At 53.8% G+C, this 17585-nt stretch overlaps 1 protein-coding gene across 1 annotated transcript in view; it reads left to right on the forward strand.

The window, feature by feature from the left end:
- LRRC20 (leucine rich repeat containing 20) overlaps positions 1–17585 on the forward strand; it is a 65158-nt gene that overhangs the window by 40087 nt on the left and 7486 nt on the right. The window contains exon 3 of the mRNA XM_032841248.1: positions 1212–1361. Coding sequence (XP_032697139.1) covers positions 1212–1361 — 150 coding nt within the window. The remainder of the gene's footprint in view (positions 1–1211; positions 1362–17585) is intronic.

Raw genomic sequence — 17585 nt, forward strand, 5'->3', positions numbered from 1 at the left:
CCGGAGCTGTGCAACTGTCATCAGCATCCAGTGTTAGAGCCCCCACCCCCAGCTGCTGACCCCCAGGCCCTCCAGCCCTAGGCAGCCACTGCCCTACCTTCCATGTCTAGACATCCGCCCGCTTTGGACATTTCATGTCAATGGCCTCATAAAATCTGTGATCGTTTTCTGACTGGCTCTTGCCGCTGAGCCTCCGGTTGTCAAGGGTTATCCACACTCTGGCTCGTATGGGTACTTTGCTTCTTTTTCTGGCCAAACGATATTCTTTTTGATGGATGACACCACATTTTGCTTAGCCAATCATTCTGCGGATGGACAGGCGGTGGTTTGCATATGGGGGCTGTTGGGAGTAACGCCCCCGTATGCAGTGTTTTCAGTTCTCTCCGGTGGACCCCTCGAGTGGACTTGCTGGGTCACGGGGTAACACCGGGCTTACCCATTTGGGAAACGGCCGGACTATGCTCCACGGGGCCCGCCCAGCTGCCTCTGGCTCAGGTTGGCCTTCAGAGGCTCAGGGCTGGGAGGAAGGGCAGACCACACAGTCTGTGTGAGCTGCCTGTTTTCCAAGGTGACTGTTACAAAGTAGTGTGGAGACGGCGGCCTCACCATGAGGTCTCTGGCGACGGCAGACTCACAGGGGCTCAAGGACACCACCGTGAGTGTCCGTGGTCCTGAGCGGGCACGGCCACTCCTGCTGTACTTCAGCTCCCAGGCCCTGCTCCCAGACGAGTTGATTAGTGCTCCTGGGGTTCATGGGTTGGAGGAGGGTGATCCCAGTAATGGGGATGGTTCAGGAAGATTTCCAAAGGGGTGGGATGGGAGCTGGCCTTGAAGCATCGAGAGGATTTGGGTAGAGTGGGATGGGGAGGGTAAAGTGGAGGAGGTGGAGAGAAACGGCATCCCCACCCCCACTGCGCACCTGCCAGGCATTTTGTTAGCACGTTGAGTCTTTTTCATTTTAACTTTCCTGTCAACTCTGCTTGGTCGATGGTTCCAAACCCACGGTTCCAGGTGCCAGAGAGAGAGGGCTATGACCCATGGTGATGAGGGCTCTTGGGAGAGGGAGGGCAGAATTTCGAGCCTGGCACAGGGGAGATGGGCGAGAGAGAAAGGAGGTGGGGACCAGAGGCGGGGTTGGGGGCCTCGCGGTGTGGGGCGAGTCCCCGAGCAGCCAGGGCTGACTCTGCTCTGTCTCTGCTCTCTGGCTGCAGATCTGGCCGAGTGCAAGCTGGTTTCCTTCCCCATTGGCATCTACAAGGTCCTGCGGAATGTCACCGACCAGATCCACCTCATCACGCTGGCCAACAATGAGCTCAAGTCCCTCACCAGCAAGTTCATGACCACGTTCTGTCAGCTCCGAGGTAGGCCCTGCTCGGCCCCGCTGGGAGGGCGTGGCCAGCCCTTGGCCTTCAGGTGCCAGCTCTGTGTGGACAGTGTCCACTCGGGCCAGGGTCCGGTCAGCTAGACTCTGGAAATCATTCCCGGGAGAGGCTTCGAGGCTGGAACCATGTCATCCCTATGGCCTGGGATTGTAAGGACTGTAAGCATCGCTCCTCCGTCTAGCTGGCTGTGAATCAGATCGACCGATGGTCAAGGGTGTGGGGTCCCGGAGTGACTGTCTTGTTCAGAGCAGACCAGAGGACGGTGTGGGGCCCTGACGCCCGTAAGTAGTTATTTCTCAGTAGGCTTGAACCAGTCCCCTTTGTACCCTGCCACCCTAGTCCTGGTTTCCTGCACGCCTTGCGGCCGGCAGGTGACATCATGGATTCTCTTGAAACAGCTCCTCTGGCTGGGCGAGCCAGGTATGGTGGCCGCTGCAGTGCTTGCTCCGCTCTTCCCCACAGAGCAGCCCCTCTACCTTTCCACGAGATTCCCCTGCCGCTCGGTGAGCCATGGGTGGGAAAACTGGGAAGGGCCCAGGGAGCAGAGGAGAGGCGCCTCCTGCCTTCTGGAATTCTGTCTCGTAGAGGCATGAGACAGATCAGGGCCTGTTTCGAGAAACCAGTAAGTCACATGCTGATGCAGCAGGAGGCCGCGCACAGGCATACCTCACACGGCTGATTTCAGGCCTCCTAGGGGAGGTGAGGGCATCAGGCAGAGCCCCGAGGGGAGAGGGAGGCATGACTTGGCAAACGCAGCCCTGGGACGAGAAGCAAGTTGTATAAGGCTCAGGAATGGTCTACAGGCAGGGCCTGGAAAGGCCACTGGCTAGCTGCACACACGCGGCCCAGTGGGGAGGGATTGGTGTGTGTTGTCATTTCTGAGTGACGCTCACAGGGCTCGCTGCTTTGGGGCCTAAACCCCTGGGGGGTGGCGGATCCTAGGGCAGCACTTGGCTCCCTGGAGGCACCCTGGGCACTTTGAACCAGACTAACTTTCCCCGTCTTCTGCCCTTTTCTCTTGGCTGCTTCTCTGCATGGGCAAGAGGGGCCCTCACAGCCTGCAGGCCCTGTGGACCACCGTGCTTGGGCCTGGCAGAAATTAGAATCATCTGGGGCACTTTTCTACAAACATAGACGCCTTAGCTCTACCCCACGGCCAGTTGAGCCAGAATGTCTGAGTATGGGCCTGGGCCTTGTGAGCATGTTTTAAAACCTGATCCAGTCATTCTGAAATGCCAAGACTGAGGCCATGGCTCGGGTTATACATGCAAATACCTAAGAGACTAGCGTGTGAGCGATGAGCATCAGGACTTGAGCTTGGGTGGCGGGTGCGGGGGGACTGTGACAAACTAAAACACGCCCCACTCAGCTTCAGCCAGATACGCCACGAGAATGTTCTGTTTTATTCAGTAGAAGCTAGAGAGAGGGGCTTAATGGGGGCTGTACCAATTTTTATATAGTCTGGAAGCTGATAAAATTCCTGCATGGTGGATCCAGCCTGTGGGCTGTAAGTTGGAAGACTCTCCCATAATTAGAGCCGTCTCTGCCACGTCCTTTGGTGCCTGGGAAAGGAAAGTCAGGGAGAGGAGGCTTGTTAGGAATCTCAGAGCCACACACCCACGTGCTCCACGTGCAGGCTAGGGCTGTCTTTCCGGGCCCTCCTGCGGTAGCCCACGGGTCCCCTAGAGATGTTTGCTTCCCAGAGGAGAGTAGAAGGATCAAAACTGCACAGCGGGGCTTGGCAGGGACCTCGAGGAAGGCCAGCCAGCTAACGCCCGAGTTCGCTTGTGTTTCCCTTCATTCCGCTTTCCCTTGGGTCCCTGCCGTGTTCCAGGTGTGTGTCTGGAGGCTGGGGAAGAGACTGGTAGGCCAGGGTGTCCCTTAAGGAGCCCAGGGTCGTCCTGTGCACTGGTGTGCACGGCGTGCTGAGGCCGCTGGGAAGGAAACGTCGTCATCCTCCCTGTGAGTGGCGTGGGCGGCAGGTGGGCATGGAAGCAAGGGCTTTCAAAGGACTTCACATTTGGCAGCGCCTTGGGGGATGAATAAGTAGGCCCTCTCTAGGGGGCACGGTGACACATGCCAGAGAAACGCACCTGGAGCCCCGCACCTTTGTGCCTTCGCTACAGAAGCGTTTCTCATAATACCCTTCCGGTCAGACGTCCGTTCAAGGATGCGGTTTGCACTCCCTCCATGTGGCTGGCAGCCCTCCCCCATGCCGCCCCAATCACAAAGGGAAAGTTGTGCTGTGCACAGTCATTGGACCTCACAGAGGTGGCGGTGGCGGTGGCAGCAGCCGATGGCAGGCTGGTGACCAGGGGCAGGGAGGGGCTGGAGCTGAGAGCCGCACCTGGCTCCCCAAGTGATGGCCCTGGGCCCCACCCAGGATTTGTGGTTTCTCTTTCAAATCGAAAAATGCTTCCCTTTTATGTATGAAGGGGAAGCTTGAATAAGGCTTTACTGGCTTGCCAGCTTCCTCTTCTTGGTTCTTGACAGAGGAGGCAGACTGCCTTGGTGCTGAGGAGAAAGCCGTCTGTCTCCTCTCCACCTGCCACATTGTCTCCGGTGGGCACCCTGGGGACTGGCTTCTGCCAGGCTCATAGCCCCCTCAGAGTTGGGTCATCTTTAAATGACTCCATCACCTTGATGCCCTTCACCCATGTTCTAGAAGAAGAAAGCAAAACCCAAGAAAGCCCGCGGCACCAATGGAATCCGTGCAAAGGGCAGGCACGCCCTATGGAGCGTGTCTCATTGTCTGACTCTGGCTCCTCTGTTCCCTGTTCTCCCGCGTGCCCGTCTCCTCACTTCCTCCGAATCTGGGCCATTCCGCTCTTCTTATGACTGTGCCCAGGGCCTGCACACCTGTGGAAACCCACAAAAGCCACCCAGATGAGCAGCAGAGGCTGTTTATTCAGAACTGGCTCTGGTGCAGTGGTGGGGGGTGGGGGGCCAGCAGCTGTCACCGGCATCTGGCAGAGACTCAAAGGCAGGCAGAGGAGTGGGATAAAAGGGAAGAGGATAAAAGGGCAGGCTGTGCCCCGCTTGCAGGGGAGAGGGGAGCTGGAGGCAGGCCAGCTCGCAGTGAGCATCCCATGGGATTGGTTTGGGTACATTTTTGCCTTTCTCCAGTTGACCCGAAGTTGGATATTGGAGCAAGAATTAGGGAGACTGTCTGTTGGTAATCAAGTCCTGGCCATTTTGGGGACTGATTGTTATGGGAGTCATATCTGGCTTCCTGGAGAGACCGCCATCTGAGTCCCCGTGAGTGTGAGTGAGAGCAGACTGGCAGCCGGGGCTGGTTCCCACAGAGGCTGGATTGGTTCCCTGGGTGGGGGGCTGCAGGGTGGGGGTCGGCGTGCTGTCTTCATAAGCGACCTGGCTGCTGTCAGTGTGTCTGTTCAGTTGCTCACAGCCGGCCTCTCAGCTCTGTGCAGCCGGTCCTCAGGAGCACCTGTTGTGGCCCGGCTGTGGGCACAGACACGTGAATAGTAACCCGAGGGTCCAGATTTGCGGGGGAAATAGCCCTCAAAGCTTCTCGCAGAGGGATTGACTTGTGTCATCTCAGTTAACCCTCCTAGCACCAGCCATCTGGGGTGGACAGGATGATAAAGACCTAGACGTGGTCCTTGAGGAGTCCCCAGTCTCTCAGTGGAGGCAGGTGTGGAAGCAGACCGCCACCTAAGCCCCGAGGGGTGGCACGACAGGCATTCACTGCAAGTGTGGTGGGTGGGCCAAGGAGGCGGAAGTCAGGGCTGCCTCGTGTGCGAGTATCGGGTCGCTGGGGCCGCCAGAACAGAGCACCGCTGCCCAGGCCTCCACCAACAGACATTCATTGCCCGCAGTCCTGGCATCTGGGAATCAGACATTGAGGAGTCAGAAGGTTGGGTTTCTTCAGAAAAGATCTCACCTCCCAACACAGTCACACTGTGAGGTACAGGGGGCTAGGGCTTCAACATAGGAACTGTTGGGGGGGGGGCACCAAGACGAGGGGCTGGGCTGTTTGGTGTTCAAAGCATGGACACCCAGTTCTGGGGCTTGCTGTCTTCTGTTTCCCTCTGATCCTACTCTCTCTTCCCCTGTGGCTGTGGTTGGAGGCGGCCGCTGGGGAGCCCTGCAGGAGATCAGGGGGTGAGAGAGAAGCAGCTCAGTGAATACCTCCCATGAGGCCCACCTCATCCCGAGGTCACTTCCCTCGAGGCAGCCTCCACATGACTGTCTCATCCCAGGGTTGCTGTGGGTGGCGACAGCTCCCTGCTCCGCACCCGGGGTTCCTGCATGATCCCTTGACATTCCCCTACAGCTCCCTATGCCTTTGTAAACAGCTCCTTGCAAATAAAGCCTTCATGATTGTCCTAATTGGAGGGTGCCATCTGTTCCTGGTTGGGGCCCTAAGGCTCTTTGCCACTTATTAGCTCTCTAAGCCTGGGCAGGTTGTTGAATGGCACTGTGCCTCAGTTTCCCCCTTAGTATCATGGAATGGTGACGGTAAAGGCTTTACGTCATAGGGCTCCTGTGTAGATTGGCTGAGTTCATCTGTGCACACCCCTGGGCCAGGGGTGGGGGGCGCGGGGAGGCGCTGCAGCTCCAGCACCTTCCACCACAGGACCTGGCCCATAGTAGCCGGTGTTCAAAATGACCCGCTGAGCGGTGAATGAGCGACTTCCCACCACCTGGTTGGCGGAGTAATGACCCTCCCCACAGATGTCCACGTCCTAGTTCTCACCACCTGTGACTCTGTTATCTTATGTAGCAAAAGAGGCTTTGCGGATGGGACTAAGCTGAGGACCTGGACTTGGAGATCCCAGGTTAAGTGGGAGGGGTGTGGATGTCCTCCCGGGGGTCTTCACGAGGAGGCAGGGGGCCTGAGACAGGACGGTAGAAGCAGAGACTGGAGCGGTATGGCCACAAGGGCCTAGAAGCCAGGAAGGTCAAGGCACGGACTCTCCTCTAGAAACTCCAGACCGTACATAGCTCTATAACGTGCTTTTAGTTGTCTGAGATGGACCGTGGTCTTCTGAGCTGCAGAGCTGTAAGAAGAGAAGCGTGTCTTGTTTTACACTGCCTAGTTTGTAGTCATTCGTTAAAACAGAGTGGCAGGGGGCTCCTGCCTCAGTGACCCCACTCTGCTTGCTTTTCCTGTTCTCCCACTCGACTCCCACAGGACTGTGCCCCGAAGGAGAAACCTTCTCCAAAGACCCACCATGGCCCCTTCTCTGCGGCATGTTTCCCTCGGTGCCTCCCAGCGTTTGATCCCTCCTAGGGCACACGGGCTAAAGGCAGCTGGAGCTCAAAACTCCTCTGTGGGTCTTGCTCAGACCCCCAGTAGCAGGTTGAACTGTCACAGTGGGGCAGAGCAGAACACCTGCTTTGCTCTCCAGTGTAGCCCCGAGTTAGGATGCGGCGGGATGGGACCAGCTGTCCTTGGAAGGTCTAGGCAAGCGTGCATTGCTCCAGGAGGATTCTTGGCAACAGAAGACCTGTTTCTTTGCTCTATTACTGTGTGTCAAAGCACCCTAAGGTTAATTGGTCTCAAACAACAGTGTGCTATTCCCTCCAGCTCTGTGGGCGGACTCATCTCTGCTGGCGGTTCTGCTTGATAGTATAGACTGAGGTCACCTGTCCGGGCAGGGAGGTCCCTCAGCCTCCAGGTCCTCGATCCCTGTGGGCTTGGATCTGCTTGGACTTCCTCACGGCACAGTGGCTGGACTCCCCAGGGAAGGAAGTGTGGGTAGTCCCCAGCTTGATGGCCCCGAAGTCACGTCTGCTGCGTTCCATGGGTCAGAGCGGTCACGGGGCCAACCCAGGTTCAAGAGGTGGGAACTAGGCTCTACTTCTTGATGGGAGTTACTGCAAAGTCTCAGTCCAAAAGGCCTGAAGGACTAGAGATACCACCGAGCCATCTGTGGGTGGCTTTCAGGATGTCTCAGCCGGCCCTCTGATGGATGGCGCTTCTGCCATTCCTTATTTGCTCAGCTGTCTGCGGCCGCACTTTGCCAGCCACTGTGCTAGGACCCTGGAGGAACTGGTTTACCACTGGGGTCCAAAAACCTCACCCTGGCATTTCCCAGCTGTGTGACCTTGGGCAAATGATTGAACTGCTCTGAGCACTCCACTCCCCATCCGTTTCTCTAGTCTCTGTAAGACTGTAAGGCTTCCTTTGCGGTTCCTGTTTTGTTTTGAATGGGCAGTGGACACACACAGTACAGTATTCCAAGGGGAGAATAAGTCTCCTTCTTATTCCCATCCCCAGATACCCATTTCCTCCACCCATAGGCCACTTACTTTACCAGTTCTAGAGATAATCCGTGCCAGTGTGAACATAAATGTATTTAAATGTTGGTCACATTTACAGTGTATTGCCATGGGCAGGCACTGGGAAAAGCACTTTGCAAGTATGAAGTCATTTAAATCTCTACCTTGGTCATCGCTTTGTTTCTGATGAGGAAGCTGAGGCAGGGACGGGATCAGGAACTTGCCCCCGGCCTCACAGCGAGGAAGGAGGGTTGGACTGCGGGCCCACAGCCAGAATCCCTTTGTGGATCTTATTGTTTTGCTCCTTGTCTTTTTCACTTAGCAGTATATTTTAGCAGGTGGCCCCTGTTGGTACAACGAGACTCCCCTTACTCTTTTCCTGAGGCAGATGGTTAGCAACTTGACTTTTGTGAGTTCCAGACCCGGTTTCCCTCCCCTTCCTTTTGTCCGTCCATGCAGATGTGGCTTTTAGAAACCTGACTTGTCTCTTGGCCCCTCTGTTCGCTGTGGCCAGGAGCTGTCTGTGTGCCAAGCGTGGGCCAATGAAAGGACACCGACTGCCTCTCCCCACCAGCCCACCGCCCCGCAGGGGGCCCTTGTAGGCAGGAACATGATTGCTCATTGATGCAGGATCACGGCCAAGGTGCTGATGGATCCTCAGCGGGCAGGTATTTCTGGGGCCGGCACAGTCCCTCGCTGCCCAGCTGCCTAATTACTGCAGGCCGGCTTCGTCTGCCCTTTCATGGAATCAGCAGGCTTCCTCCGTCCCCTGGGGTCAGTCCAAGGCCTCGGAGTCAGACCTGGCGGTTGTCCAAGATGAAGAGGATGCGGAAGTAATAAGAACAACTTGGGGGAGGAGAGGTCCATTAAGCAGACACCAGAAAGCACACTTCAGCAGGGATGATAAATAAGGGAATGTCATGACGGGCTGCTCCTAGGCCGCGGACAGTGTTGGGAGCCGGACGGAATAGGTTTCCTCCCAGAGTCCCCCTCCATGCTGGGAGCCCAGGTTGTTGGACTCTGAGCCCTGGCATAAGAGAGAGCAGAAAGAAACACACGGTGCCCCCACTCACACAGCCCCCTGGGGCCAGAGGACCTCAGCCCTCTGTGTCCACAAGAGAGACTGGCCAGGCCGGTGCACCGTTGTGACTCAACAATGTAGAAGTGTGTCGTGGTCCCCGGGGTAAGCAGCAGGGTCCCCGTGGCTGCTGCGGTGGGTTTCTGGAAGCTTAGCGCACCAGCGCACCGGGTAGCTGGGGTCTCGCCACACTTTTGTTCTTCCTCTGACGTGGACACATCAGAGAAAACCTCAGACATCCAGGGTAGGACGACATAACGTCCCGGGGTTGGACAGGGCTAGAACTTCGATGGGTGTGGTGGATTCCAAGGAACCTGTGTGCTTTGCCCTCCCTCCCCTTTTAATGGGGGCCTGGGAGCTGCTGCTCCTTGGTTTGGTTCCTGCTCAAAACTCACCAAGTCCACTGCGAACAATGTGGCATTTGTAAACTCTGCGTAAATTCCCTAGCCCAACCGGGGGTGATCTGCAACTGATGAATTACTGAACACTGCATCTGAAATTAATGTGTTGGCTAATTGAATGTAAATTAAAAAAAAAAAAAGCAAAAAAAATACACTCTCTAGGCCCAGTTGATTTCACTGGAGAATTCTAGGAGATGTTTAAACAAGAACTAGCATCAATTTTACATAGCCTCTTCCAGAAAAGAGAAAGGAAGGGCATTCTTTCCAGCCCATGCTATGAAGCCCGTGGAGCTTTGATTTCGAATTTAGATAAAGACGGTCTTCAAAGAAAACTATCAGCTGGTGTCTTTCATGAACTAAGACACAGTAATTTTCAGCAACACATTAGTGATCAAATACAGCAAAGTATAAAAAGAATTACATGCCACAGCCAAGTGGGATTTATTCATTTTTCCAGATGTGCAAGTGGGATTTATTCATTTTCCAGATGTGTCATTTGAAAAGCTTTTGAAAAATCAGTGTTTTCTATCACATCAAAGGCTAAAGAAAAAGAATCATGTGATCCTATTTGTTGACAAAGATAAAGCATTTGACCGACTAGGAGTACAGGGGAAGTGCCTTAAATTGGTGAAGCACATCTGTAAAAATCCTATAGCTAACATCAGACTTAATGCTGAAATGTTTTCCCTGTAAATCTGAGGACGAGGCCAGGATGTCTGCCCCCATCCTGAAAGTTTTAACTACTATACCAAGACAAGATAAAGAAAGGCATAGATTGGAAATTACGAAATAAAACTGCCCCTCTTTGGGGCACCTGGGTGGCTCAGTTGGTGAAGTGTCAGCTCAGGTCATGATCTCAGGGTCCTGGGGTCGAGCCCTGCATCAGGCTCCCTGTCTGCGAGAAGCCTGCTTCTCCTTCTGCCTCTGCCCCTTTCCCCTGCTTGTGGGCATTCTCTCTCTCTCTCTCAAGTAAATAAACTCTTTTTTTTAAAAATTGCCACTATTTGCACATGACATGATTGTCTGCATAGAAAACTCCAATGAAAAAACTAAATCAAAACAAAAAAAACCCTCCTAGAACCCATCAACGAGTTCAGCAAGTTCCCAGGGATACAAAATCAACACAAAACATGCAGACTTACTCTCGAAATGCTTCCCTTGGCTTCCTATCTGACAGAGAGTAAACCCACTATCTTTCACACGTCTCTGGGGTCTTGTCTAACCTGGTTCCAGCCCCGCCAACACTGTTCTTCTTTTGCTCCCCTCTCCCGACACACTGCCCCCCTTTTCTGTTCCTTGGATGCGTCAGGTCTTCCCTACTTTGGGTGTGATTTCTGATAGCTTTCCCCTGGGCTCTTTTCTTCTCATTCTTCACTCGGATCTTAAGTGCCTTCTGAAATAATCTTACTTATTTATTTTTGTCCCCCCGCCCCGCACATGTGTATAAGCTTGTTAAGGGGAGACACTAGTGTTCCCCGCACCCTCCCCATGGTCATGCAGCAGTTAACCCCATGGCAGGTGCCCAGTGAGTGGGGGTCAAGTGAGGGAGTGTGGGCTGTTCCGGTGGCACTGTGTCTCGGTGACTTTCCCATAAGTCATGTGTCCCAGCCACACCCACCTTTTCTTTAATTTTCCCTTTCGATTCCTGCTTTAATGTTTGCTTTCAATTTTGTTTCCAGCAAAGGCTCCAGAATCCAAGAATTAAGTCTCGTGGGTCTTATACCTCCTTAACAGAAAGAATGCCATTGATTGAGGGCTTTTACTTTTCAAAGAGTATCCATTTCATGTTCAAGTGCCAGGCTGAGTGTCTAGGGGCTGCTTAACTAATCCTATCTATCAGGCAGCCTGTCTGCAGTTCACAGCCTTTCAGGGCGTCCTCTCAGCCCTGCTGTCCACGGCATAGGAGACCTTCTCAGGGGGCCTCAGCGGGAGGCCACAGACACAGGAGGAGAGGGACTCCATCCAGGTCAGAAGTAGGGATTTGCTCAGTCTCTCCTCTGAGAAGGGCAGGGTTAGAGAAGCAGCACTGGAAAAAACGAGGTGCCCGAGGGGCCCTCTTCTCTTGGGGAGTCTGGCTGGGGTTCAAATCCCAGTTTTGGGAATTGGGGGAGGAAAGTCAGATACCTGGGGGAGAGGTTGGGGTTTGACCTGGGACACATTACTTTATCTCTCTGCAAACTAGGGCTCATAAGTTATGAGAAAATGAACACATTGATTGCAGGGAAGCCCTGAGAACAAGCATGTGAAACACAGCAGTGTTCAAGAGCTTTTAGTGTCCTTATTACTTTTTAAAAAAATACTTTATTTTTTTAAGAGAGAGAGGTCATGAGAGAGAGAGAGAGCACAAGCAGGGGGCAGAGGCAGAGAGAGAAGCAGGCTCCCCGCCAAACAGGGAGCCCGATGCGGGACTCGATCCCAGGACCGTGGGATCATGACCTGAGCCGAAGGCAGACGCAGCCACCCAGGCGTCCCATGTCCTTATTACTTTTTGTTATCAGCCCTAGACCCCATGAGCTGAACTTTTGGTGTCTAGCAGGAGAGCTCTTTCCAGGAATCCCTCCCCAACTCCAGCCTAGCGCTGCATCACTTTTAGCCAAGGCAGCCGGAGCCCGATTCACCAATTCATCGATTCACTGATTCACCTCGGCCTCACAGGAGCACCCCCAGGGCCCCTTTGAAGCTCAGCAGTGGAAAGCCCCCCTTTGGCCCCAGCTTCAATGCAGCCCCTTTGATGAGCTTAAGGCCTTTAAGGACCCATCCGCCAAGGGTGCAAGATCTGCCTTTCCTGGGGCCTCACGCTTTTCAGAAAAGCTTCTGAGCTGTGAGAGAGGCCACCTTCCCTGCAGACCCAGCCCCGCCTCCTTGCTGGAGCCTTTCCTCTTCACGAGCCTGCCGCTAAAGAAGGCCGGACTTCAGAGAGCAGCCTTTCCTGCGGGGCGGGAAGCTGGGGCCGGGCGGGAAGCTGGGGCCGGGCGGGAAGCTGGGGCCGGGCTGACTCTACCCACAATTTTCTTAATCTTTAGAGCCCTGATCCCCAGAGGACGCAGTAAGCGATGACTTGGAAGGCTGCCTAAGCTCTGTTGAGTGAAAAAGGCTGGTCTCAAAAGAGTGTATAGTCTATGATTGCATTTTTAAAAAACATCGATTGATCGATTGATTGATTGGGGCTGGGGGAAGGGCAGAGGTAGAGGGGAAACAGACCCCCTGCGGACATGGGGCTCAGGACCTGAGTCGAAACCAATGCAGGTGCCCCTACATTTTTGCATTTTTTTTTTTAAATCTATCCATCCATCCGTGAGTATATACTTAAAAAAATATGGAAGAATGAAGAACAAACAACTCTGATACTCTCTAGGGGTGGAAATACATGGGAGTTTCATCTTCCTCTGCCCCGTGTTTTCGTGAGGTCTTTATTTCTACAACGAGCGCGCACTGCTTTTGTAAGCAAGGATACGCATCTGAAGTTCAATAAACCCTATCAGTCGGGACTGGCTGGCTGCACCTCGGGAACCAATAATCCCAAATCTCAGGAGCTAAAACAACAAAATGCTGTAGTTCCAGTGGGCATGGCGTTTGGTTTCTGCAACAGTGATCAGACCCGCCGAGTGCTAGGCTTCCTGCTGCCTTCAGTGATGACCGAGGGCTGGGCCCTGACTTGCCTTGAGCGTCATGATGGCACAGACAGGGTCTCTGTGCAGATGCCCCCCGTGTTCCTGGAGATTCATAGACAAGGGAAGGGGAAATGGAATGAGCACCCCCTATCCTCCAGGAAGGGGGAGGCGTCCAGACACCAAGATGGGGCCCGGGCTGGGTGGAGCGGAAGGAGGGGCGGGGTCCGAGGAAGGCTGAAGACCCGTCTTCGAGAAGCCCACTTGGCACATGCTCAGGGCAGAAGAGCAAGGCGAGCCCCTCTGCTGGGAGCCCTGCCTGGATCAGCCCGGGGGGTCCCCCAGAGCCAGGGAGCTAGCAAGCTTTTCCTCTGACTGGTGGCACTCTCATAAATGCTCTGCATGTCCTGCCCCGTCTCTTTCCTGCTGTTCAGTTGCTTTTCGCTGCGTCTCTCTCTTGCCCCAGCTATGACTCGAGGGCTCTGCATATATTCTTCCCTCTCACGCTCCTAGAATGAACGTCATCAGGAGGCTTTTGTAGAATCACCGGCCCTCCTCTTCGGGCTGTGGGAGGAGCAGGTGGACAGGAGCTCTCTCTGCCTGGAAAGCTCAGTACACATTTCTTGAGGTGGGCCTGGAACTACGAACAGTGCTATGGGTTCAGTAGATGTTAAGACCTGACCCTTATCAAATCCCTGCTCTCTCCGGTTCCTGGTGGCCCCGGAGGCAGTGGGCCACCATACTCCTATGATCTGGGTTTTCTGGACTGTAAAATGATTTATGTCCTTTCTCTTTCCTACACCTTAGGCAAGGACAGAGTTAAGTGTGTATTGAGCACCTACTATGTGCCAGGCACTGTACACGTGCTTCAAAACTTCAATTTTCCTAGCACCTTGGCAGAGGTGACTTTTATCATCTCTTTTAGAGATGAACCAAATGACTCAGAGAGGTTTGGTGATTTGCTCAACGTCACATAGCTAGGGAGTGGGGCAGCTGAAATCTGACACTGGATCTGTCTCATTCCAAAAACACTGTGGGCTGCTTCCAAAAAGGTGGGTGAAGGACTTTATAAGCAGAGTTGAATGCAGAGAATGATGACAGACCCATGAAAGACTTAACTCTTCCAAGCTTTACAAAATGTCAAGTCCCTACCTGTGGAGGGTCTAGGTTATCAGAAGGCCAAGACTGCACCATCACCAAGCATGATTATTTAAAAAGTACAAGCCCAAGAAGACATTCCTGCCTCCAGAAAGGTTTGCCTGAGAACCACTCTGAACAGCAGGCTCTTCTTCCTAAGCTCCTTTGGCCCTCGTGACTTTCTGTTTTGACTCCATTTGGTTGGACCCCATTCTGGGAAAAGGCAACACTCATTCCTATCAAATTTCAGACAGGTTGTTCACATTCACACACACCACGATTTGGGGTTAGCCCTGGGTCAGGCTGGGAGCAGCGGGAAGAATTTGGGGCATTTGTGGTCAAGTCAGCCTATGGCAATCTTTTCGTTCCTTATCTGTCAAGTCTTTCCAGAGCACCCTCTCTGTGTCAGGCCTGGTGCTGGGCACCCAGTAGCTGCCTGCAGTGGTGGCTGCTTCTCCCAGTTCTGAGCCAGTTTGGGGCTGTCATTAGACTCAGGTCCAAAATGCTTTCATGAAAGTCTCTCTTTTTCTTTTTTAAATAGCAATTTGGAACATGTCAAAAATTGAGGATTGGCGCCTGGGTGGCTTAGTCTTTAAGCATCTGTCTTTGGCTCAGGTCATGACTCTAGGGTCCTGGGATCGAGCCCCTCCTCGGGCTCCTTGCTCAGTGGGGAGCCTGCTTCTCCCTCTCCCACTGCTTGTGTTCTCTTGCTGTGTCTCCCTCTATCAAATAAATAAATAAAATTTTTTTTTTAAATTGAGGATAACAAAACCAAGAAAGGGGAGATTCCTTTCCCCGCCCTCACAGCTGTGATGCTGGGCCGTGCTTCCCAGCTCCCCACTGCTCCCCAAAGTCCTCCGTGTTCACTGTCGCTTCAGGCAAAGATCATTCTCTTCCAAGTTTGGGCAGTTAGAAATACACACCTAGCAGATAACTCCTTCCTAACTGGACTTCTGTGTTCACTGGCAGTACCTGACATCATCTGCCACATCTGTCTGTCTCACATACTTACACAGGACTGACTGTGTGCCTGGTGCTGTTCAGAGCCTTTCTCGTGTATTAATTCACTTAAATTCACAGCAGTTCTATAGAAGAGTCCAGTACTTACAGAAGAAGAAATTGAGGCCAAGGTCATGTAGTCAGGAAGTGGCAGAGCCTGACTCAACCTACAGGTTCCAGACCCTGGAGCCTGGCACGGTCACACGCGTACTGCATGGCCTCCCCTGTCTACGTGGGGCTGTATCCCAGCCGCATCCGTGTCACCTAGCAGGCAAGAGCTGCTGGGGGAATGTGGCACGTTCCTGGAGGGGAGGGTCCAGCACCCAGGTGTGGGAAGGCCTTCCCAGAGTTGGCATTCCTGACTATGGGAATGAAAACAAACCTGGGGACGGTTGACATCTGCCATCTCCCTGCTAGAACACTGACTGGCACGTGCTACCGAGCTCAGCACATGGCACCCCCTCAAGACTGCCCTCTTTGTCACCAGCAGCTACCTCGTGAGGGCCGGACAGGCTCCCTGAGGGACCTGTGACAGCCTGCACTGGCAGATGGTCTTCGAATTGGGGGTTTGGGGTTGTGGCGGCTGCCAGACCACACAGAGCGTGGCAGGCAGATTCTCAGAAAATGATGGCTCAGGGAAACACACCCAACAGGAACCGAACAGCCAGGAAAATTGGGCCAATTCTCATCTGAGAACAAATGTCCCTTCTAGGCATGCGGCTTTAGAGAGCCTCTGGGAAGCAGCCAACCCCCTGCCGTCCACTCTCCCACCCTCCACTGGTGTAGATGCGCTGAGGGCCCAGAGTCTTCATCCGGCCTCAGTGGCCATTGAATGTTGAGTAACATTATTCTTACGGAAAGTAATAACAACTTTTCTCATTTTTACATAATAAAAAAGACCGACTCAATTTTAAGAGAAAGTGTATACGTGGAACAGAAGTTTGGCAAAATTGTGAGGGTGATACTCTGATTCATTCATTTATTCATTTGCACGCTCTTCCAACACGTATTCCTCCACGCGGACTGGGAGCTGTGCCGTGGGCACCTTTCCACAGCAGAGTAAAGCCCAAGCATCGTGCGGCTCCGGCCGTAACAGGGGAGGCAGTGTGCCAACAGGTCAGCGTTAGATGACCATGGATACTGTGGAGGGAAAGCCTATAGGGGAGGGGGCAGAAACCCATGGGAGGGGACCCTAGTATAGATACAGTGACATTGGACAAGGACGAGCACTGCAAATACACCAGTCAGGAGCATTCTAGAAAGAGAGGACTACAGGCGCAAAGACCGCGAGGCAGCAGCATGCTCGGAATGTCTGGCAAAGGCAGGCCTGGGAGGCACTGGCCTGGACGCTCTCCGGCATCCCTTCCAACACGGCGAACTTGTAAGTGTGATCTGGATAAGGGTGTTTTCTGGTTTAAGGCGTGGCCATCTAAGAAGTTTGCTGCTGGGGGGGGGGCCCTGGGTTTGTGGGGGGTGAGCTGTGGTTCTGCTGCTGGAGCTTTGGGTTCAGGATGTCCCCAAAGGTGGGAAAATGAGAGGCAGACCAGTTAGGCCCCCAGCTTTATCTGTTTGCCCCCAGGGTTGGGGGTGGGAAGAGCCATTAGTCATCTGGTATTTGCTGAGTGGCCACAATGTGCCCCTCAGAGGGCTGGGTGAAGGGGACAAATTTGAATCAGGTACAGTTCCTGTCTGCCTGAGTCCCCAGCATGGCAGAGCGGGGGCCCGGGTGTGGCCGGTACTCAGGTGTGTGGGTACAGAGAGTGCACGGGGGGCAGGGCGGGGGGCTCTGCCCTCACTGCCGAGCCCTGGGAGGGGCCGTTGGCACCTGAGAGCAGCTCATCTCCCACAGCTCAGAGCTGCATCCTGGAGGACCTGAGGGAGGAGGGAGGAGCACAGCCAGACACATAATCACTGGGGCCCAGTGCAAAATGAAAATGCAGGATCCTCATTCAAAAAGCAGGAGAGAATTGCCATTAAAGGTACGTAAGCATTTCCCTTCTTCCCGAGGTCGCTGTCAGGGCATCACGGTGCTTTTCATTTGCTGCTGAAGGTCCTTCTGTGTAAGGAGAAATTAACACTTCAAGTGATTCGTGTGAATTTTACCTTTCATCTTTAGACTATATATTGCCGGTTTGAGATGCGGGTATCAGAGCATCTAACTTGTATGTATTAAGAAATTACACAACTCGTATTTTGTGACCCATTTCTAGAGGGTGCCTTGAGTGGGCCAGGACAGATTCAAGCCAGACTCACAAAGTTTGGATGGAGGGAGGCAGGGAGGGCAGCCTCTCGTAGGTGTGTAAGCCTTTCCTGTCCCTGTGACACAAGTGCATGAACCTTCAGGCCTGATGGCTCCCACGGTGTGTGGGACCCCTGAACTCTCCCCCTACCAGGGATGGGATCTAGGAAGGCTCAGCCCACATCTCAAGGATCTTTTTTTTTTTTTTTTTTTTTAAGATTTGTTTATTTGAGAGAGAGAAAGCATGTGTGAATGGGCAGAGGGAGAGGGAGAGACCTCAGACTCCCCGCTGAGCACAGAGCCCAACACAGGGCTTGATCCCATAACCCCAAGATCATGACCTGAGCTGAGATCAAGAGTTGGGTGCTTAACTGACTGAACCACCAGGCGCCCCTTAAGGATCTTTAAGCCTCTACCTCAGGACATGCTCAAACCCGGATTGGGGTGGACGAGAGGCTCCCTCCCGCCTTGACCCAGTCCCCAGCTGCCCCC

The sequence above is a fragment of the Lontra canadensis genome, unplaced genomic scaffold, assembly GCF_010015895.1.
Source record: "Lontra canadensis isolate GAN:19392208 unplaced genomic scaffold, GSC_riverotter_1.0 scaffold3, whole genome shotgun sequence".
NCBI classification, from domain to species: domain Eukaryota; kingdom Metazoa; phylum Chordata; class Mammalia; order Carnivora; family Mustelidae; genus Lontra; species Lontra canadensis.